General features: G+C 41.3%; 1 protein-coding gene across 1 annotated transcript in view; it reads left to right on the top strand.

Moving 5' to 3' along the window:
- The first annotated feature begins 8,308 nt into the window (after positions 1-8,308).
- Positions 8,309-24,926, top strand: part of LOC135541073 (metabotropic glutamate receptor 2-like) — a 59,839-nt gene continuing 43,221 nt past the window's right edge. Inside the window, exon 1 of the mRNA XM_064967199.1 lies at positions 8,309-8,836. Coding sequence (XP_064823271.1) covers positions 8,309-8,836 — 528 coding nt within the window. The remainder of the gene's footprint in view (positions 8,837-24,926) is intronic.

Here is a 24,926-nt window from a genome sequence, read left to right as displayed (position 1 = left end):
TAGAGTGGGCATTCTAGTTTCTTTATTTCTATGTTTTCTATTTCTTTGTTTTTTGCCGAGTGTGGTTCACAATCAGAGGCAGCTGTCTATCGTTGTCTCTGATTGGGAATCATACTTAGGTAGCCTTTTCCCCACCTGTGTTTTGTGGGTAGTTGTTTTCTGTATAGTTGATTTGCCTTACAGAACTGTTCGTTTTTATCTTTGTTATTTTGTTCGAGTGTTTTGAATAATAAATTATCATGAACGCTTAACACTGCGCTTTGGTCCATGCCTTCCGACAACAGACGTAACAGTTGCACTGCTTTGCTTTATCTTGGCCAGGTCACAGTTGTAAATGAGAACTTGTTCTCAGCTGGCCTCCCTGTTTAAATATATATGGATATTTTTTTTAAACAATGATCCAATGTAATGCTGCATACTGTCTATGCTCCTGTTGTTTTACCAAGGCAATTAATTCCCATGCAAATACTAGGTCCTTTTTACATTTATGAGTAGTTTCATATTTTGGCTTAGAATATTAAGTATAAAACATTTATTTAACAATATTTTTCAAATGCTGTCCTCAGATATGCACTGTATCAGGATGTTCTGTGGATTTTTGAAGAGAGGGAACTTTGGGAAGAAAAGGGAATTATATATCAGTTTAAATGGGAAATATCAGGACTGTACAGTATCAAATTACGTGTGCTTTAGAATTCCTCTTCTAAGCAGGGGATATGTGAAAGAACAGCAGTGGCAGAAAGAGAAAGAAGGATGAGAAGAAGCTAGCTGACTTTTCTTTTTTCTTTTCTTTAACCTTTATTCAACAAGGCAAGTTAGTTGAGAACAAATTCTCTTTTACAATGACGGCATACCCCGGCCAAACCCTAGTGCGCCGCCCTATGGGACTCCCAATCACGTCCGGTTGTAATACAGCCTGGAATCAAACCAGGGTCTGTAGCGATGCCTCCAGCACTGAGATGCAGTGCCTTAGACCGCTGCGACACTCGGGAGAGAGAGAGTGAATGTGTTCCACTGTGTCCTGCTTGGGAGATAGTGGCCTCTCCTGGAAGTTTAATTGGATGAGAAGCGAGACAGTTTAGGAACACTTTTGTCCCCCTCCTCTCTTACGGGTGTGTACTTTAGGGTTTTAACATGCTGGCTAAGTGTTATTCCCATATCTCACAACAGAAGTTGATATTTTTTATGAGAATTTGTGTACTCTCGTTTCGACATATTTTTCATGTTCAACTTTTCATTTAGGGCTACAATTGGTAATTCTCCATTCTCTGTCTCACTGTACTTAACACCCTGATTATGTTTAGGAATTGTCTCCTGTTGCTACTGTATATTCGGTCAGGCAGGGGTTGTGCAGAGAGGGACGGTACATTTTTGTTTAGCTGACTCTCCGGGGCTAAGGCAAAGGCGTGACATCCCCACTCTCATTTGGCGTTGGAGAAAAAAGACCTGTCAGCCCACAAAACACTGCAGCAGAGGGGTGCAGTAAGATTCAATGCAATGTTTCCCTTCTAGCTTCATACATCCACAAAAACACACAGGCATTTGCCTCTAAACTATCTGCAGTGCAGAAAGAACGTTGAGGGTTAGGGTGTTTTTGTGAATTGAATATATAATGGTGATTTATCTGTGAATTATATATAGAGTAGAATACCTGGCAAATGGCAATACCTTGTGAAATAGAGCCATACAGATGTAGGATCTTAATTTGATACAGTTTGTTAGACGAGGAAAATAATCCTGCAAAAACAGGAAATCTGAATTATTATGTGGATTATAATTAATGGACATTTTTGTAGTGCAGAAGTACACACACACACACACACACACACACACACACACACACACACACACACACACACACACACACACACACACACACACACACAAATGCATGCATTCACAGATACACACACACACACACACAGGCGAGCAGGGAAGATCTACAGCAATGATTGAAACACTGCACTTTTAGACTTTTTCATTTCAGAGAATGGTACTTCATTTGGGTAGTAAATATCCTGTGCCTTACAGAGCCGTATACATCATGAGATGGCCGATGACCATAGTGAGGGATAACATGAAAGAGTGCTTCAATCCAATATCTATCTGCCAGACCCTCAAAACAAAGAACGGGAAACACTTGTTTGTTGAAGATTCCACATACTCTTCAAGAGAAAATGGAGAAATCCACAACAAATCATGACAAAGCCTAACTGACTTTTATATGACAAATTTTCATAACCTCTTGTCGATATGATTAATTATGTCTGGAGCTCTCTCAGTGAGCTGGTTTGACTGGCAGATGTAGCTAGCGGCAGTGGCTAAGGCAGATGATACTGGCATAATATCCTGCTCGATAAACTGCTCCCTCCCTCCCCTTCCTCTGTAGTGTGGCTAATTAAGCCCTGGAGAGGACAGAGGAGAAGATGATACTAGGAACCACAGACCTGCTGCTGCTGCACATCCTCTGGACCCATGCATTTCTTATTGAACCTTTATTTTGACAGGGAGTCATGCTGAGACCAAGGTCTATTTTACAGATGAGCCCTGTGTACACATAAATATACACTATACATCAATATTCACATCAATACATGAAATGCAAAACACAATCAAATAAAAGGTCTGAATTGCCTTAGAGGCACTAACTCTTCCCATTTTAGAGAGCTTTGGAGATTATTCCACAAGTAAGGTTAAAAAAAACTAAAAGCAGATTTACTTAACTCAGCGGAGATCAAAGGGATTTCCAGAGTTAGCCATCCCTTAGACCCGGGTCTGGTAGCTCATAGGTTAACATTGAAGTAAAGCATGGCAGAAGTTTATGCAAGAGGGCTTTATGAACAAAATGCAATGCATCATTCTACGAGACTTCAAATAGGGCATGTCTACTGTCTGATACAGAAAGCAATGATGTGTACTGAACCTGTCCATCCATCTCTACTGGGTCCACTCTGGGTCCTGGTCCTCACTCTGCTCCACACCCAGGGCCCTGATGCTCTACAGGGGTTACCTCCCAAATGCCACCCTATTACCTAGTGGACTACTTTTGACCTGGGTCCATAGGAATCCTATGCCATTTGGGATGCAATCTGTCTCTGGTTCCTTACTGACCAGAAGGGAGGGTCAGTGGATATTAGGATATGGTTCAACATGATAAATCAGTTCACCTTTAAGTGGAATTGGGGAAACGTGTTAATAATAATTTAGGAGTGATATACTGTATATTGATATGACAAATTATATTCCGTTCCAGTTAACATGTGGGCCTCACTTTGTTGTTTGATGCTGTGAATGTGTTCAATGCTTGGTTACGTTTTTTGTATGTATCCTGGTTTTCATTGATTTCAGTTGGACAAAAATGTAATAAACGGAAATAAAGCTGTGAATAAATAAACACAATGTCATTGTGGTGTTGTAAATCCACCACTACATTAGTTTCCCAATGTCAATGTAGATCATGATATTTATGCAAAATTGTCCACAGAAAATATGAATTAGCTTATGGAGTAGAAATAAACCGTGTTTAGATTCAATCCATCAGGGGAGAATAAGTCTGTAGGTACTACTACAGGGAGATTTCAACAGCTCTTTGTGAGTGTGTGTATGGCACTGTATTTGTTTGTTTTTGCTAAATCTTTTTTACAGTGTTCTCCAATGGAGACCTTTTTATACAGGTTGTGTTTGTCTGTGCATGTGCCTGCGTGCATGTAGACTTATCTCCCTGCAATGAGAGACATGGGCTAGACATGAAACTAGATGGAGAGAGGGAAAAGAGAGAGAAGAAGAGTAGAAAGGGAGAGACCAAGAGTTTCACACCAGAACAGTCACATGGCCCCTTAGGCATGGAGGAAGACAAACACACACTATTCCAAAGGAAGCAATTCACCATGGGGGAGCGATTTGGTATGTCACTAGGGAGCTGCTTAGGAACTCAGACATGGGAAAGCACTCTGGAGGATCCAGCCAGCACCCTCAGCACACAATGTTCTCTCTCACATCACACACCCTATATCTGTGTTCTACACCTGTGCAAAGAAACAAGATCAACATCTCGCCCCATATACAGTACTATATATATAAAACCAACCATTTCTGTGACATCCTACAGCAGTATGTTTGGTGGTGTTTCCTATTTTGTTCAGCCAGACAGCTACAGTAAAAGTCTAATCACACCCTGGCTATGTAACATATGATTATGTTACACTATACTGAAATATGACTTGACGAGTAATTTTTTGGAATATGTTATTGAGTACTACATATGCGGAATGGGAAAAGGGCCTTGTGAATATTGTAACATGACACAAGAGAATATAAATAGTGAATCTATACACTAGCCCAGCCATACTCAACAAGTGGACCGCAGTCCGGATATGTCATTTTGAAATTTGGTAGTGCATGGGCAGTTGTTCACAGACAGACCTTACAGAGCTATTTGCAGTTTTTTTTAATCGCCTTGTTACTATTGTCACAAGTGGTATGTTTTCACAAGTCTTAGTACATCACTCCAAACTGGTAACACTTGTAACGCAGCCAGTCTTTCATTCAAAATCTGTCATTGTGCATTCATTTGGAATGTAAACATCTCTCACCACACAACCATTGATTCAAAATATACATTTATTGTGAAATGAGATCACAACATGGGTTGAATCACCAAACACAAAATAATGATATCTCTTCAATTTAGTTGTTTTCACTACCAGTCAATCCAATAGCAAACAATGCAAGATACCTGTTTCAAATCACCCTTAGATTTGTTGAAAGTAATATGCTACAGTACTGTAAATAACACACATTGGGCCATACACTTACATTACCTGACAGAATCTATAATTGTCATAATATCTATCCAATTTGTAATCAAAGGTGTGATCAATGAAGACATCCTCTACAATTATTCATGCAAAAAGAAAATCGGATATAATTGCAACATACTGTGTGTGTACTGTCTGTAATCAAATGTAAGAAATGGAATACAATTGAATAAATGACAATGAAAGATAACGTTTAGCACACATTCACTTGCATCAAGCCTGTCTTGTCACATCTGCTCCTGTTACGTCCTCTGGTGTTCATCCGGTCACTTCCTGACCTGCAGTTGCTACCCCTGTACACTCTCTCTCTCTCCCTTTCTGTGTGATCATGTGGTTGGAGACAGGTGTGTTGGAGTCAGAGCAGATCCCTACCAGCTGCAACTTGTTCCATAATCAAGACCACTACAAATACTCAGTCCTGCCACTTCCACTCTGCCAGATTGTAATCTCTGCTCAGTCAGTTCATGATTCTAGCTATTTATGATTATTCAAGATCCTGTTACTCTGCTGTGCCTGTTTCCCTGCCTGACACCATTTATCCTCTCATTGCAGTTACCGCTCTGTCTCTGGCTCCTGTTCCTCATCTCACCACCCAACTACCGTGCTCTGGATTTCACTCACCACCACTACCTTGGATTCCCCTCAGGACCTGTTTACCCTGTTCTACTCAGCTAACTCCAACCTTAGTCTCCAAATCTGTTTTTTCTGTAACTCATCCGAGCTTCCCCGGATCTGCACTCCATACCTCCCTGTGTAACAATAAATATTTTGGTTCATTCATCCCTGTTTCCTCATCTGAGTCTGCTCTTGGATTCCTCTGTGTCGCTCCGCTTAGTCTTGAGCATTTGGCCATAAATTTTCATCCACATCAGTGAATGTCCTCATTGATCATGCACCTTAAGAAAAACCTTTTGGCATGGCGAATCCAAGCTTGACATTGGTCTGCATTGATTTCGTCAGATGCCTCATCCGTGGCCAGAAAGAGGGTTGCTTGCTCATGGGGATGGTGATCGTACACCTTCCACCTCCATGCTGAAGAAAAATCCACAATAGGATTGAGGAAATGAGAGTATGGGGTCAGGTATATGGTCACAAATCGGAGATGGGCCCGAAACCATGCCTGAACCACCTCTGCGTGGTGGAACCTGAGATTGACCCACGTAATAACATAGGTGACACCTTCACCTTGACAGGCCTACTAAATTTAATTGAGACATATTGGGGTGTGCAGCATTTTTGGATCCAAGTAATGGCCTACGTCCTGCCACACCATCTTCAGAGATAGCTGCGCACATGGAGATGTTCCCCCCACGTTATCCAGGCACTTGGATTGTCTCCCGAAGAGGTTTCACCCATGGCACCGAGTTTTGGCCAGGTTGAAGCCCACTTTATCAACAAAGATATACTTGTGATGGTTCACAGCATCAAGCACCATCACCCTCTAAATTTGTAATTTTAATTGTATTTTTACAGTATAGTTCCAATATGATATTGTGAATCAAATAGTAACAGTAATACAGTATATAATGCTGTACTTGAACATACTAGGCCCGCAGTTGTTTCACCGGGTCGTTTCTCTCAAAAGGCACCATGTAAATGTTTTTCATATCTGGTGCATCTTCAAAAGGTGAGAGATTGCCAATGTGGCATCCATCAGCCTACTAACAAAGGTGTCATCGTTCTCAATGTCCTGCTTCATTTCAGACAGCCGTCATTCCTGGCCCTTACCATTTCCACCACTGCCCTCTCCTTCTGTCAATTCTGAGGGTAGAACAGAGTATACGGTCACGAGATCATACTGTAAGAATACTGTAACAGGTTTTGTGAATTTACATGCATTACAATGTAATTTATTGTAATTGTAATGATAAAGCATAGTGCATATCCTGCCAAATGTTCTCATGATCAAATCGACAGTTGATCTTCTCAGATTGGGGTGAACTAATCTGTCAACCTCTGCCATGGTAAGGCCTCTGTTTACCACATGGTTAACAACGATGGCTCGGACTTCATTAGACACAACCGTTCCCTGCCATCTGCCTCCCTCTCTTTAATGCCCACTTCTTTGACCTCTTTGATGGGGCTCATGCCCACCTCTCTGACGGGACCCTTGTCCACGAGCTCTTTGATTTCGTCTTCTCCCTTGCTGTCTATTCTGCTCCATGTTGAAAGAAATTGCAAGTGTTCACACACCCCCTTTTATATGGTGACCAATTGTGGTTACCACAGTCATGTATGGTTATCATGTATCACACATTCGATGTTTATACTTTACAAACACACATTTTATTTCTGTAGTTCTCAAAATCCATATATAGTAGACAATCCAGTTTAAAATATATAGGTGTACCAAGCGGTTAAGTGATTAGCCATTAAGTGATGGTCAAATATATTTAAACAAATGAGAAAAGAATCATATAAAAATTATTGTGAGCATATTGCATTGTGAAAGGCAATTACTTTATATGAAAGGTATTTCTAGATGAAACACTGATTAGCTTTTGCGCAAAAGTTACTGTGTGATTTTTGTGTTGAAAATGTGCTTAAATGTGCTTTTGTAATGAAAGTTGTGAAATTTGACCACACACTTGTGAAAATAATACCAAAGTAATTTTAAAAAAATGGTATAACCTGTCAGAAATGTCCAGTTGGTCAACTATTCCATGTTAGTCAGTTAAGTTAGGCTAATCAGCTATCTTAAATCTAGAATTGCAGGAAATCGGCTCGAAAACTGCAACATTTTCTCTCGCCCCATGACAAAATGTGTAGAATTGCAGGAAATCGGCTCTAAAACTGCAACATTTTCTCTCGCCCCATGACAAAATGTGTAGAATTGCAAGAACTTGGTTTTAAAACTGCTAAATGTTCTTTCCCCCAACAAGACGGCGTGAACAGTTCAGGGTTACATGCGTTGCGAGGTACAGGTTTATTACTAAGGCGATAAAAGACAATATCCATCTGGATCTTTGCCACTTAGGACATTTGTGTGATCAGACATTCTCCAATTTGAGTACCCCTTCACTAGTCTATGTAGTGCTGTACTGTACACAGTATGTGTAACTATTAGAAATGCTCTCATCACTTTTATTTCAATGTGTCATTATCCAATGAATATCCCTGTTTCCACATCAGTTATTATGAACACAAATTTCAATGGAATAATACAACACAAATTTTACTGTCTCGTAAAGATGATATTTGTTGGAAATGAGAAAGTGTGTGTAAGACAAAGGTCTCATTGTGTTGAAGCATTGACTGACTCCTCCTCTTTTTGATCCGCAGGCTGTAATCTCCAGAACTTTGAAGACAATGCCATTGATGTAGTAGATGGCCTCAGACAGGACAAAAAAAAGCTAGCTCTTTGAGATCTCGTGCCCCGCTTCTCTGTGCCTTGCTAGCGTACTGTACCCTCCCCAATTCCAGAGACAGAGGAAATCAGAAGAAGAGAAGCACCAGACAGCAGTGATCTGACTCACACAGGGCCCAGGGACATGTCATCGGGGAGGTCCCCTTGGTTGGGGCTGCGCCCCCTGCCCCAACCGCTCCACCTCTCCCCCCTCTGCCTACTGTGTGTGTGTGTGTACCTCCTGGCCCAGGCCCCACTGGGTCTCTCCATGTCAGGTTTCAACACGGACACCAAGAGAGAGATCACAGTGGATGGAGACCTGATCATAGGGGGTCTGTTCCCTGTGCACCAGAAGGGCGAGGGGCCTGAGGACTGTGGGAAGATCAACGCTCAGAGAGGTATTCAGAGACTGGAGGCCATGTTGTTAGCCCTGGACGAGATTAATAAGGACGAGCACCTGCTGCCGGGGATACGGCTGGGAGCCCACATCCTGGACACCTGCTCTAAGGACACTTACGCCCTGGAACAGAGCCTGGAGTTTGTCCGTGCCTCCCTCACCAAGGTGGACGACAGTGAGTACACCTGCCCTGATGGCTCCTACGCCATCCATGACGACGTCCCTCTGGCCATCTCTGGGGTGATAGGAGGCTCCTACAGCGACGTCTCCATACAGGTACAGCACTGACTCAGCATGTAGTGGGGTAAAACGGATAATATATGTATTGTATATATATACACCTCACATGCGACCTGTAATAATACAATGCAATTAATATGACAAAGTCTATTAAAATGAATATCTGACTCCATAAAGATAATTTAGCAATATGCAAGAGAGTATAGTTGAGTTAAAGTAATAGTAAGGTCAAGAAAGGTCTGAGAATGGTCTATATCAAAGGCAGATATTTAATATTCTAAAACGAATGATAACATTATTCATGACATAAAGCTCAAGACAATACTAGCATTAGTATTCTAGGCATGATCCGAGAGGAAAAGAGATAGAAGTCATAACCTAAAAGAGGAAAAGGGTGTATCTCTCCAGCACAGGTCAGAAACAAAGAGACAATGAATCTGAGACCCCTTTATAACATCTGAGTTTTTTAAATTCAAAATCTGAGTTTTTGTTCAATAGTATTAATGTAAAGTTAAGCTCCAATCAAATACCAGACCTGCAGGATGTTATCACAAAATAATATCTGCATCACAGAATGGGGTTTGGAGAGCAACACGGAGAAGGCTAAATTCCTGAGAAGACAAATAAAAGTGTAAACAGTCACTTCAAGTAGCTGGGCCGCCCTACTTAATCCTCACTTGAACACAGCCGATTCTGAATCAGACAGAAGTGTTCACAACTGGACAACCAGCACTGTAGTCACTGTAGACAATCTTCAGACCAGTAGTCCATGGCCCTAGCAGCAACAATTCAGGAGGGTCCTTTTGGCGGGTAGCATTGTCTTCTGCTTTAGACATGCAAATATACTTCCTGCAAATGTCTTCCTGCAAGCAAACTAGAAAGGAATGCTACATTCTTCTTTGTAAGAGCAAAACAAAGAGACTGTCCAAGACATCACAGATGAATTCAATAAACATACAATGGTATTTTTATCTGATTGGATTGGTCAATAGCAACTTCAGATGTTGTTTTATCAAGATGATCAGAGATCACAACATACAGTATTTTAAATTAATATTAATATCCCTTTGAGAGAAAATGGATTTGCCTTGATAATTAGAAAATTAACAAGAACCAAAACTTTGAAATATTTTTTACATTTTTATTTAACCTTTATTTAACTAGGCAAGAAAGTCAGTTAAGAACAAATTCTAATTTCCTGCGGGGACTGGAGACTGGGAAATCAAGAACAATTCTTGAAGTTAAATCAAAACAACTTTCAAGCAACTCAAAATATAAATATAATTATAGGGTAAGAGTGGTTTCACAAGCAATTTGGAAATGAAGTGTAACATCTCAATTTAACAGCATCCAACATTACCATATCAATGGTGAAGGTTCTAAGGCCATTTTGTGAGAAACAAGGCAATGACGGTTCATTGCACACACACATCTATACATTCTGATGGACTTAGCCACATGTACTACGCATAGGAAAACAAAATATTATTTGTGTCTTAACAGGAGCCACTACATTATGTCTAGCAATCTGTGTAGATAAAAAAGCACCCCAGCAAACAGGGGACGTCCTGAGAACATTCGGCAACGCTTCCATTAGGTACCTTGATGATTTTGGCGCAAAGTAATCCCACTTTTTGAGAATGTTCTAGGAGCATTGCGTGATGATCCCAAATTAAAGTTCTCTGGGGGACCTTTGTCTAGTTCCCTATCAGTTCCCAGGACGTCACTGAGGACAATATTAGGACCTTTTTAGGATGTTCTCAGGACTTTCATTTGACTAGTCCTTAGGACATTGTGTGATGGTCCTAAGGGAACATTCTCTGGGGAACCTTTCAATAGTTCCCTGTAAGTTCCCAAGGCTTTCATTTTCCTAGTCCTTAAGATGTTGCATGATGGTCCCAAGGGAACATTCTCTGGGGGAACTTTTTATATTTCCCAGTTTGACCCTGAGATGTTTTTAGGAGATTCTTGGGGCATTGTGTCATGGTCCTCTGAAGGTCACCTGAACATTTTTAGGACATTGTGTCATGGTCCACTAGAGGTTTTGTCTATGTTCCTGGTTGGTCCCGTGGATGTCCCCGAGGACGTTTTTAGCACATTCTTGGGATGTTGTGTCATGGCCCCCTGGAGGTTTGGTCCCAATAACATCCTAAAAGCAGAGACCAACCGGAAACTAGACAAAACCTCAAGTGGACCATGACACAACGTCCTGACGACTTCATGTGACTATTTCGTGACATCCCGGGGTCGTCCAAACAACAAATTATTGTTTGCAGGGACATTCACAAAAATACCTTCTGTATGTAGATGACACAAATGGATATACAGTACCAGTCAAAAGTTTGGATTTTTCTTTATTTTTACTATATTCTACATTGTAGAATAATAATAAAGATAGCGGTCTAAGGCACTGCTTCTCAGTGCTAGAGGCGTCACTACAGACCCTGGTTCCATTCCCGGCTGTATCACAACCGGCCGTGATGTGGAGCCCCATAGGACGGCGCACAATTGGCCCAGCATCATCCGGGGTAGGCCATCATTGTAAATAAGAATTGGTTCTTAACTGACTTGCCGAGTTAAATAAAAAAATAAGAAATCAAGATATGTTTTATATTTTAGATTCTTCAAAGTAGCCACCCTTTCTTTGCCTTGATGACAGCTTTTCACACTCTTGGCATTCTCTCAACCAGCTTCACATGGAATGATTTTCCAACTGTCTTGAAGGAGTTCCTACATATGCTGAGCACTTGTTGGCTGCTTTTCCTTCACTCTGCGGCCCAACTCATCCCAAACCATCTCAATTGGGTTGAGGTCGGGTGATTGTGGAGACCAGGTCATCTGATGCAGCACTCCATCACTCTCCTTCTTGGACAAATATCCCTTACACAGCCTGAAGGTAGGGTCATTGTCCTGTTGAAAAACAAATGATAGTCCCACTAAGTGCAAACCAGATGGGATGGCATATCGCTGCAGAATGCTGTGGTAGCCATGTTGGTGAAGTGTGCCTTGAATTCTAAATAAATCATTGATAGTGTCACCAACAAAGCGCACCCACATCATCACACCTCCTCCTCAATGCTTCATGGTGGAAACCACACATGCAGAGATCATCCGTTCACCTACTCTGCGTCTCACAAAGACACCGGTTGGATCCAAAAATCTCAAATTTGGCCTTATCAGACCAAAGGACAGATTTCCACTGGTCTAATGTCCATTGCTCTTGTTTCTTGATCCAAGCAAGTCTCTTCTTATTATTGGTGTCCTTTAGTAGTGGTTTCTTTGCAGCAATTTGATGATGAAGGCATGATTCACGCAGTATCCTCTGAACAGCAGACGCTTTTGTGACTTACAAGTCGGCTGGGGCCACTACTTTTACATATGGGTATCTGCAAGCGCCATGCTCTACCGACTGAGCCACACAGGACATAGGACAGTTGATGTTGAGATGTATCTGTGATCGCTGTAAAGCATTCATTTGGACTGCAGTTTCTCTAATGAACTTATCCTCTGCAGCAGAGGTTACTCTGGGTCTTCCTTTCTGGCGGCGATCCTCATGAGAGCCAGTTTCGTCATAGCGCTTGATGAAACTTTAAAAGTTCTTGAAATTTTCCGCATTGACTGATCTTCATGTCTTAAAGTAATGATGGACTGTCGTTTCTCTTTGCTTATTTGAGCTGTTCTTGCCATGGTATAGACTTGGTATTTTACCAAATAGGGCTACCTTCTGTATACCACCCCTACCTTAACATAACACAACTGATTGACTCATCGGATTAAGAAGGAAATAAATTCCATAAATTAACTTTTAACAAGACACACCTGTTAATTGAAATGCATTCCAGGTGTCTACCTCATGAAGCTGGTTGAGAGAATGCCAAGAGTGTGCAAAGCTGTCATCAAGGCAAAGGGTGGCTACTTTGGAGAATCTCAAATATTAAATATGTTTTGATTGGTTTAACACTTTTTTGGTTACTACATGATTCCGTATATGTTATTTCATAGTTTTTATATCTTCACTATTATTCTACAATGTAAAAAATAGTAAAAATAAAGAAAAATCCTTGAATGTGTCCAAAGTTTTGACTGGTATTGTGGAAACCATTGAGTTGTAAAGGAAGAATTAGTTAACACATCTTCAAATAATCTATAGCCTAAGTTTTAGGAGAAAGCTCCCAATCTACTTCATGCTGCAAGTGTAACGGATGTGAAACAGCTAGCTTAGTTAGCGGTGCGCGCTAAATAGCGTTTCAATTGGTGACGTCACTTGCTCTGAGACCTTGAAGTAGTAGTTCCCCTTGCTCTGCAAGGGCCGCGGCTTTTGTGGAGCGATGGGTAACGATGCTTCGAGGGTGACTGTTGTTGATGTGTGCAGAGGGTCCCTGGTTCGTGCCGGGGTATGGGTGAGGGGACGGTTTAAACTTATACTGTTACACAAGTAGAATCGAGATGGTCAGCTCCTCCTTAAATCTCAACATCTCTGCATAGTATGACTGCTTCTGTGACAAAAGTTAGCGAACCTAACTGGATAGGAAGTCATACCCTGTGGGCCGGCAGGCTGCCTGAAATGTGAATGAGGATTTCCTCTGCCAAGATTCCAACAGTGCCTGACCGTATGCTATTCTTTCGGTTGAATGCATTCAGTTGCACAACTGACTTGATATCCCCTTTCCTTCCCTTTTACAGAAATCATAATAATGCTTTGTGGGCTCTTTGTACCAGCAATAGGGGCTGTTTCAGTAGCTTGGTCTGCTCACACACTAGAGAGTGGTGTGGATGGGCACACCACACCCATAGGTGCGACTGACTGTGCGACAAACCCGCTATCTCTATCGGAGTCAGAAATGTCGTTTTGGAGCTTATCTAACAAATCTCGCTGTGCATCATGTAGAAATAACCTGCTATTTTTTGCATGCTTGAGCTGCTCTATTTTGCGCTTCCATATCCCTTTGATTATCACATACACCAGATAGGTGCAGTGAAATGTGTTGTTTTACAGGATCAGTCATAGTTATATGGCGCCCCTGCAGCAAATTAGGGTTAAGTGCCTTGCTTAAGGGCACATTGACAGATTTTTCACCTTGTTGGATCGGGTATTTGAACCAGCGACCTTTTGGTTACTGGTTTAACCTCTCTAGGGTGTGTGGGAGTCCCACCTGGCTAACATCCGGTGAAATTGCAGAGCACCAAATTCAAAAACAGAAATACTCATAATAAAAATTCAAAAAACATACAAGTGTTATACATCGGCTTAAAGATTAATTTCTTGTTAATCCAACCATTGTGTCAGATTTTAAAAAGGCTTTACGGCGAAAACATACCATGCGATTATCTGAGAACAGCACCCAGCAGACAACAGTTACCAGCCAAGTAGAGGAGTAACAAAAGTCAGAAATATCGATAAAATTAATCACTTACCTTTGACGATCTTCATGTGGTTGTACTCACAAGACTCCCAGTTACCCAATAAATGTTTGTTTTGTTCAATAAAGTCCCTCTTTACATACAAAAACCTCAGTTTTGTTGGTGCGTTTTGTTCAGTAATCCAATGGCTCCAAGGCGGTCACAGCAGGCAGACGAAAAATCCCAAAAGTATCAGTAAAGTTCATAGAACCATGTCAAACGATGTTTATAATCAATCCTCAGGTTGTTTTTAGTCATAATAATCAATAATATTTCAACCAGACAATAGCTTTGTCAATATAAAAGATGGTAGTCTAACTCTCATTTTTCAGAATACAAGCCTGAAACAATTTATAAAGACTTGACATCTAGTGGAAGCCATAGGAAGTGCAATCTGAGTCCTATATCATTGGATACTGTATAGGCAGTCAATGGAAAACTTCAAACATAAAAAATTCCCACTTTCTGGAGGGATTTTTCACAGGTTTTTGCCTGCCATATCAGTTCTGTTATACTCACAGACATTATTTTAGAGTGTTTTCTATCCAAATCGACCAATTATATGCATATCCTAGCTTCTGGGCCTGAGTAACAGGCAGTTTACTTTGGGCACGCTTTTCATCCGGAGTTGAAAATAGTGCCCCCTACCCTAGTGAGGTTAACACTATAATCGCTAAACTACTTGCCGCCCCATAGTGGTATCACAGTGGTATCAAGCATGCTCACCCCTAGTTTGCTGTGTCGCAATTAGTTTTTGCCAAGTAAAGATACAGCAAGGTCTAGAATTAACATCCTCTTAGATGTTTTCTTTTACATGCCAATATATTGCCAGTACTGAAAAATGTCATCCCTATTCGAATCAAATGTGAGACTTTTCTTGCCTTTTTTGATCAAATCACTAATACGAGTTGATTGCCATTTCTCAAACAGATCCGTTGCTTGCATATTCTCCATCACGCATGTGTTCGTTATATATCAGGAAATCTAATGGAATAAATACCAGTTTAGCCCAAATGATCTGTATAATATATCACGTTGGGGTCACCATGTACTAAAGTGGGGTAATATTTATCATATATGTATTATTATATACAGTACCTCACATGCAACCCATAATAAGACTATGTAATTAATATGATGAAGTCTATTGAACTGAATATCTGACTCCATAAAGATAATTTAGTAGTATGCAAGAGACTATAGTTGAGTTAAAATAATAGTAAGGTCTGAGAATGTTCTGTTCTAAAATGAATGATAACATTATACAATGCATTAAGCTTAAGTTGCAATACTAGCATGACAATACATTATTCTAGGCATGATCAGAGAGGGAGATAGAAAGAGAAGTCACAGCCTGAAAGGCCATGCCTCAAGAGTCCCTGGGGTGGTGAGAGAAAAAGAGACAGTGTATCTCACCAGTGCAGGTCAGGAACAAAGTGAAAGAGCTACAGGATGTTATCACAACAGAACCTCTGCTTCACAGAGGTGTGACATAATGGGGTTGGAGAGCAACACAGAGAAGGCTGAATTCCTGAGAAGAGAATGAAACCTTTCGCATAGAGTGTAAATAGTCACATTCGGGGCTGGGCCCACCCTAAATACACGCTAATGAGCTTTGTTTATGCTGCTCTATTCTATAAACTCATACTTGGATCTTACCTACAATGAGTATACAAAACACTGAAAAAATATGATCCCTTATTAATGTTATTTGTTAAATCCTCTTTAATCAGTATAGATGAAGGGGAGGAGACAGGTTAAAGAATAATGCTCAAGCCTTGAGATAATTGAGACATAGATTGTTTATGTGTGTCATTCAGAGGGTGAATGGGCAATACAAAAGATTTAAGTGTCTTTGAACGAGGTCTGGTAGTAGGTGCCAGGCGCACCGGTTTGTGTCAAGAACTGCAACGCTGCTGGGTTTTTCACACTCAACAGTTTCCCGTGTGTATCAAGAACGATCCACCACCCAAAGGACATCCAGCCAACTTGACACAACTGTGTTTAGCATTGGAGTCAACATGGTCCAGCATCCCTGCCCTGACAATATGGGGGGGAGGGGGGTGCAAATGTGTTCCTAATGTTCAGTATACTCAGTGTATGGTTGCTGGTTATAAGTACAGAGAGTTTTCTTAGATTCTTGCTAAATATACTTTCTGATATAAGGAGATGTTTTTTCTTCTTCTAACCAAACACTGAATTGCTCCTAGTTTCTAAATGTATCGCCAAGTCTTGGGTTTTGAACAATCCCAACCAATGCAAGATAAATACTGATGCAGCAACTGTTCTGCAAATCTATGTCACTGTCCAGATAGCCATGGCTTCGCTGCATAAAATAGAGCAGGGACACGAAGATTGATGATCATATAAACTGTCTATACTTAAACTAAAGTACCGGCAAGCAATTACGGTGCTTCATGTTTAGTGAAATGTTAACACAGGAGCTTTAATGAAAATGGGTTCTGTATGGCAGATCTGTTTACCTGTTTGCCCATATGCTTGGCTGATTTCATTTAGAGGATTTAGAGGAGCTCTTCTCTTCCCTGGTAATTCACACTCCAGCAGTGGGCCTGTCAGATGAAGACACGCAGCAGATGTTGGGTTGAGGAGGATGGGATGATGGTATGACTAGTGACAGCATGATTACTCTCAGCAGCAGTAACAGTAGCAGCAGTAGCGACTGACTGGTGAGGCTAAGCAAGGAAAGCGCCTCAAAAGCACGTGATGAAAGGCCTACTAATTGGGGGCCCTATTCAGACCCCTTGACTTCTTCTACAATTTATTATAAAATGTATATATATTTTTTAAATCCCTCATCAATCTGCACACAATTCCCCATAATGACACAGCAAAAATGTTTCTGTGTATAAAAAATAAAACTGAAATATCACATTTACATAAGTATTCAGACCCTTTACTCATTACTTTGTTGAAGCACCTTTGACAGCTATTACAGCCATGAGTCTTCTTGGCTTTGACGCTACAAGCTTGGCATTGATTGGCACACCTGTTTTTTGGGGTAGTTTCTCCCATTCTTCTCTGCAGGTCCTCTCAAGCTCTGTCAGTTTGGATGGGGAGCTACACAGCTATTTTCAGATCTCTCCAGAGATGTTTGATCGGGTTCAAGTCCGGGCACTGGCTAGGCCACTTAATGACATTCAGAGACTTGTCCTGAAGCCACTCCTGCGTTGTCTTGGCTGTGTGCTCAGAGTCGTTGTACTGTTGGAAGGTGTTCTGGAGCAGGTTTTCATCAAGGAACTCTCTGTACTTTGCTCCGTTCATCTTTCCCTCGATCCTGCATAGTCTCCCAGTCCCTGTCCTTGTAAAACTTATGTTGCCACCACCATGCTTCACCGTAGGAATGGTGCCATGTTTCCTCCAGACGTTACGCTTGGGATTCAGGCCAAATAGTTCAATCTTGGTTTCATCAGACCAGAGAATCTTGTTTCTCATGGTCTGAGAGTCCTTGAGGTGCCTTTTGGCAAACTCCAAGTGGGCTATCATATGCCTTTTAATGAAGAGTGGCTTCCATCTGGCCACTCTACCATAAAAGCCTGATTGGTGCAGTGCTGCAGAGAAGGTTGTCCTTCTGGAAGGTTCTCCCATCTCAACAGAGGAACTCTGGAGCTCTATCAGTGTGACCATTGGGTTCTTGGTCACCTGCCTGACCAAGGCCCTTCTCCCCCGATTGCTCAGTTTAGCCGGGCGGCCAGCTCTAGGAAGAGTTGGTGGTTTCAAACTTCTTCCGTTTAGTCCACTGTGTTCTTGGGGACCTTCAATGCTGCAGAAATGTTTTAACACCCTTTCCAAATCATGTCCATTCAATTGAATTTACCACAGGTGACTCCAATCAAGTTGTACAAATCTTAAGGATGATCAATGGAAACAGAATGCACATGAGCTCAATTTTGAATCTCATAGCAAAGGGTTTGAATACTTATGTAAATATGGTATTTCTTTTTTCAGTTTGTCATTGAGGTATTGTGTGTAGCTTGATGATGGAAAAAAATATTTAATCAATTTTAGAATAAGGCTGTAACGTAACAAAAGGTGGAAAAAGCCAAGGGGTCTGAATTCTTTCCGAATGCACTGTATATACACTACCGTTCAAAAGCTTGGTGTCACTTAGAAATGTCCTTGTTTCTTAAAGAAAAGCACATTTTTGTCCATTAAAATAACATCAAATTAATCAGAAATACAGTGTAGACATAGCTGCCAATTGAGGACTTGTGAGGTGTCTGTTTCTCAAACTAGACATTCTAATGTACTCTTGCTCAGTTGTGCACCGGGGCCTCCCACTCCTCTTTCTATTCTGGTTAGAGCCAGTTTGAGTTGTTCTGTGAAGGGAGTATTACACAGCATTGTATGAGATCTGCAGTTTCCTGACAATTTCTCGCATGGAATAGCCTTCATTTCTCAGAACAAGAATAGACTGACGAGTTTCAGAAGAAAGTGCTTTGTTTCTGTCCATTTTTAGCCTGTAATCGAACCCCCAAATGCTGATGCTCCAGATACTAATCTGGTCTAAAGAAGGCCAGTAGTATTGCTTCTTTAATCAGCACAACAGTTTTCAGCTGTGCTAACTTAATTGCAAAAGGGTTTTCTAATGATCAATTAGCCTTTTAAAATGCTAAACTTTGATTAGCTAACATAACGTCATTGGAACACAGGAATTATGGTTGCTGATAATGTGTCTCTGTACGCCTATGTAGATTTTCCATAAAAATCTGCCATTTCCAGCTACAATAGTCATTTACAACATTAACAATGTCTACACTGTATTTCTGATCAATTTGAACTGTGAGTGAGAGAGAGCGAGAGAATTGTGGACATTCTCTTACATACTCTAAACACGATCACCTGCATTTACATACACACATTCACAACTCCGTTCCAGCTCTAACATAGGAGCTTCTCTAGCCTAAAATGATCCCCCCATACAGCCACAGACCACCAATAGATTTCAATTAGGGTCCAAGCCATTATTAAACCTCCAGATGGAATCTTTGCAGTCCTTTCTTCCCCTTACTGTGCTCTGCTTCATAGGCAGAATGCCTAGGCTGCTTGGGAGGCAGGAAGGGCTGGATGAATAATAGAGTGGACCATTCTAGCCAGTGGGGGAGGGACTGCTCTCTGCATGAGATATGCCCATATGACAGGATAAAAGTATGTAATAAAGGTATGTAAAAAAGCTTGGGATGGCTTACTCTCTGGGATGCGTTGGTGAATGCTACACAGTGCTTCATTTTAGATACTGATGACATTGTGTGTTATCCCTATAGTTTAAGGGGTAATTTGAGAATTATTTTAACTATTTGTTATCATTAATTTCCCTCTCCTGTCAACAGGATGAGAGGGGGATCCAGAGACAGTGCAACACATGCACTGATCTAGCCATCATCTAAATGCTAGATAATGATGAGACTCCACTACAACAAGCTACATTTTAAGTAGAAAATATCAGACTGAATACAGCAATGTGCTATTACTAATTCTAATCTAATGTACAGCGTATTCCTTCAAAACAAACATAAATACCTAACATAGAGAGAAAGCTCTTGTGAGGAGGTAGGGAATAGAGAGATTCAAATGATAGAGAGAGGGGGTGGAGGGCATGCAAACACGGGCTTGACAAACGAAGTGTAACTTTGGTGAAGGACTATATCTGGGGCTACTGTCTCCTCTCAGGGAGCATGCCCTTGTCCTGTGTTAATTTATGGAGCTGCTATTATCAGCCTCTGTTTTCAGTTCTTCCCCAGCTATACACGCAGTTGCTCCACTGAATTTTTCAGCGGGTTGAATAGACCCACTTGCCTGCCTGACGATGCCCCCAGCCTTTGGATAACCCTCTTTTTAACCACATGCCCTCTGCCCTGTACTTAGACTACACACAGTCTCAGAGGATGAAGGGGATAGCCTGGTACCTGATCTGTTTGTGCTGCTATTTGTGCTGACGAAGGAGTTCCCTCTCATTCTCTATCAGTGGTGGTCAGTGCAGTTTAAGATGAGGGAGGACGTATTGTTCTTTTAATAAGCATGGTCTTATTTCTATGACAGCATTTTGAATGACTGTCATTCATATTCCATTCACCCAGCTCAATGTAACAGCAATAGGTTTAGGCTAATTGATACTCAAATTTTCCCTATACCCATCATGCGGTTGCTAAAACCTAGCCTATGAATGACAGTTTACAACGTAGGTGCACACAGGTCGAGAGATGACAGACAGTGACACATGGACAGACAGTGACATTCAATACCACCTTGCATACTCTTGCCTGCATCTAGCTGATATAGGGTGTAATCATTAGTCCAACAGTTGCAAACAAAAGTTTCTATATGTCAAATTCAGGTATGTTTATCCCTGTTTTGGTCCGTTTGCTCCGTTTAAGAACCGTTTTTCAACAGAATGAGCGGAATGAATATACCCCTGATCACATGTTAACACAGTTGACTTTCATCAAATATAATCACATTTTATTTGTTACATACACATGTTTAGCAGATGTTATTGCGGGTGTAGCATTACAGCCACATTGTATTCCTTCTCGCATCTATGCACTCTCCTCCGCTCACCTCTTCCCTTCGCTTGTGAACCTCAATGCACAACACATCAGCTGTATGTGACCAGACGATAAAACCTTCCCAGGCCAAACCACTACACACAGACTACATCGTTGTCACCATATTAGCTACAGTAGGGTCATATTTAGCATAGCTAATAGAATTAACACGTTTGTAAACTCGCTACAATCATGCGGTAACGTTACAGTGTACAGTCAGTAAGCAGTTACACCGGCAGGCCCCGGTGACAATAAATTAATAAAACAAAAAGCTTACCTTGGAGGAGTTCCAGTGTTGTGTTGGAAAGTCATAGCCAGTTAGCTAACATAGCATACCTCTGTTTGAGCAGGGTGTTTCAGTAGGCTAAACTAGATAGCTGCATTTGCTAGCTAAGTACAGTTGAAGTCGGAAGTTTACATACACTTAGGTTAGTCTTTAAAACTCATTTTTAAACCACTCCACAAATTTATTGTTAACAAACCTTAGTTTTGGCAAGTCGGTTAGGACATCTACTTTGTGCATGACACAAGTCATTTTTCCAAAAATTGTTTACAGACAGATAATTTCACTTATAATTCACTGTATAACAATTCCAGTGAGTTAGAGGTTTACATACACTAAGTTGACTGTGCCTTTAAACAGCTTGGAAAATTCCAGAAAATTATGTCATGGTTTTAGAAGCTTCTGATAGGCTTATTGATATCATTTGAGTCAATTGGAGGTGTACCTGTGGATTTATTGCAAGGCCTACCTTCAAACTCAGTGCCTCTTTGCTTGACATCATGGGAAAATCAAAAGAAATCAGCCAAGACCTCAGAAAAACAATTGTAGACCTCCACAAGTCTGGTTCATCCTTGGGAGCAATTTCCAAATGCCTGAAGGTACCACGTTCATCTGTACAAACAATAGTATGCAAGTAAAAACACCATGGGACCACGCAGCTGTCATACCGCCCAGGAAGGAGACGCGTTCTGTCTCCTAGAGATGAACGTACTTTGGTGCGAAAAGTGAAAATCAATCCCAGAACAACAGCAAAGGACCTTGTGAAGATGCTGGAGGAAACAGGTACAAAAGTATCTATATCCACAGTAAAACAAGTCCTATATCGACATAACCTGAAAGGCCGCTCAGCAAGGAAGAAGCCACTGCTCCAAAACTGCCATAAAACAGACAGACTACGGTTTGCAACTGGACATGGGGACAAAGATTGTACTTTTTGGAGAAATGGTCTGATGAAACAAAAATAGAACTGTTTGGCCATAATAACCATTGTTATCTTTGGAGGAGAAAGGGGATGCTTGCAAGCCGAAGAACACCATCCCAACCGTGAAGCACGGGGGTGGCAGCATCATGTTGTGGGGCTGCTTTGCTGCAGGAGGGACTGGTGCACTTCACAAAATAGATTGCATCATGAGGATGGAAAATTATGTGGATATATTGAAAACATCAGTCAGGAAGTTAAACTTGGTCGCAAATGAGTCTTCCAAATGGACAATGACCCCAAGCATACTTCCAAAGTTGTGGCAAAATGGCTTAAGGACAGCGAAGTCAAGGTATTGGAGTGGCCATCACAAATCCCTGACCTCAATCCTATCGAAAATGTGTGGGCAAAACTGAAAAAGTGTGTGCGAGCAAGGAGGCCTTCAAACCTGACTCAGTTACACCAGCTTTGTCAGGTGGAATGGGCCAAAATTCACCTCACTTATTGTGGGAAGCTTGTGGAAGGCTAAGTGAAACGTTTGACCTAAGTTAAACAATTTAAAAGCAATGCTACCAAATACTAATTGAGTGTATGTAAACTTCTGACCCACTGGGAATGTGATGAAAGAAATAAAAACTGAAATAAAATTCTCTACTATTATTCTGGAATTTCACATTATTAAAATAAAGTGGTGATCCTAACTGACCTAAGACGTGGAATTTTTACTAGGATTAAATGTCAGGAATTGTGAAAAATGGTGTATAAATGTATTTGGCTAAGGTGTATGTGAACTTCCGACTTCAGCTGTAAGTGGAAAAAAATGACATCTCTATTTCTCACTTCTCTTTCATCATGAAAGAAATGAATATGGTTCAACTACTGTCTTTCTCTCTATTTGAGTCAACTACTCACCACATGTTATCCACTGCAGTACTAGCTAGCTGTAGCTTATGCATTCACTACTAGATTCATTCTCTGATTCTTTGTTTTGGTGGACATGTCAGTTCATGCTGCAAGAGCTCTGATAGGTTGGAGGACGTCCTCCGGAAGTTGTCATATTTACTGTGTAAGTCTATGGAACAGGTTGAGAACAATGAGCCTCTAGGTTTTGTATTCAAGTTTTTATTTTATTTTACCTTTTATTCTGATGTCAATGTACCCAGAGGAGAACAGAAACTAGCTGTCCTCCGGTTACACCATGGTGCTGTGGAGGCTACTGGAGACCTTCTTTGCAAAATAGTGTGTTTATATCAATTATTTGGTGACTATTTATACTATTATAATTATTTTTTCCCATTTGTATTCACTGTAGAGGATGGTCCTCCCCTTCCTCCTCTCAGGAGCCTCCACTGCTCTCTATGTTGTAGTGGTGAGCTGGTGGGCCAGTAGGTGTCTGTCTGATGAACTAGACCGAGTCTAGTAAGGTTTATTGAACTTGGCCCAGACCGCTCCACAGGGTTCCAGGGAGTGTAAATCTTTCATCACCTTCATCGCGACACCACTGTCTGTGCTTTATAGGGCATTTTGTTCAGCCTTCCCTTTGTGTGCTGAGCAAACTAGCCCTCAATTATTAAGACTAATCTTCTCTTGTATTGCACTTCCTTTATCATTCATGTCTTAAGCACTTTGGCTTCGCAAACACACTGTACCGTCATCACGATTGCGGCTGATGTAATTCCTACAAAGGCTCACATTGTACGGACTATGATTCATAGAGACTGATTGATGGCCCCATAAACAAGGATTTCCTGTGCTCCTAACAGGTAGTCAGAGTGACCAGAGATTATGTTATTCAGAGATATGCAGGCGGAGTGCGTAATGAGTGTGTGTGGGCATCTTTTACAATAGCTGCAGGTTCTACAGCTCTGAAGCCTATGGCTCATCAGCCCCCTCCTCTCCCTGTATAATACCAGACTAGGGGCCTTGTCTGGGCCATCCGGGTGAACCCCAGGAGATCATATCTGATGTATGGGGAACCTACAGGCAGATGGGCTAGTCAGCCAGTCAGGCCACAGAACACCTCACAATCCCTTGGTAAACGTCCCCATCGCCTTGAAGATGCAGCAGAACATGGCCGCCGCCACTCTGGAGTCTGGACTGGTCACAGTGAGCAGGTTGCTGCTGCTGCAGCCTGCCGGTGGGGTTGTTGCTGTGTCCCAGAGTCAGATGTGATCTGTGGGTGGATCTATCCTGGGGCCTGGCCAGCAGGTGCCCCCCAACACCACTTTCAGCAGCATCTGGTCTCCCATCTAGGACCAACCCTGCTTAGCTTCCTATGCAAGCCAGCAGTGGGATGCAGGGTGGTATGCTGCTGTGCTGTTTTCACAGATACCGACATTTCAGTGGGTATCAATGAGTATTGAGAGAGCTTTAGCACTGTTTTCATCAACAGCCATGCGTGTGTTAATTAGTGATGCAGTATATTCTACAATTACAGCGAGGAACATTTAGCCTTGGGGCTAGGTTGTAATTAAAGTATTGCAGAGGCTCCAGCAGCGTTACCCTCGACAACAGTCCTGTTAAACATGACTCACTGACACTGCTACAAAGAAAATAGGTCAGTGTTACCTAGTGTTGAAGTTTTTTTTTAAACATCTTTAGTGTTGATTCAGGAGTTAAATTATCTCTGTTAATAGTTATTAACACTCATTGGTGTAAAATAACCCCAGTGTTGGTGTTAGTAACCTGATTTGAGCGTGATTGTGTCATCCTTACTCTGTAGAGTGAAACACTAAAAACCGTGCCCATCATTATCATATTTCCCAGCATGCTCTATTGCAGGTAGATTTTTATGTTTGTTTCAATATGTTGTTGTATGTACATTGATTGATTAATTAATCTTATGCTACACAAAGATAAATAACTTACATTTTTCTAAAGTAATCCAATCTGTTAGTTGATTTATTGCCAGCTGTGGGCTGTAAACCAGTAATTTTAGGTCACTGTATAAGGGTAAAACGA

Source organism: Oncorhynchus masou, chromosome 6, assembly GCF_036934945.1.
Source record: "Oncorhynchus masou masou isolate Uvic2021 chromosome 6, UVic_Omas_1.1, whole genome shotgun sequence".
Lineage (NCBI taxonomy): Eukaryota > Metazoa > Chordata > Actinopteri > Salmoniformes > Salmonidae > Oncorhynchus > Oncorhynchus masou.
The sequence above is the reverse complement of the archived record's forward strand: the minus strand, read 5'-3'. Positions and strand labels throughout refer to the sequence as shown.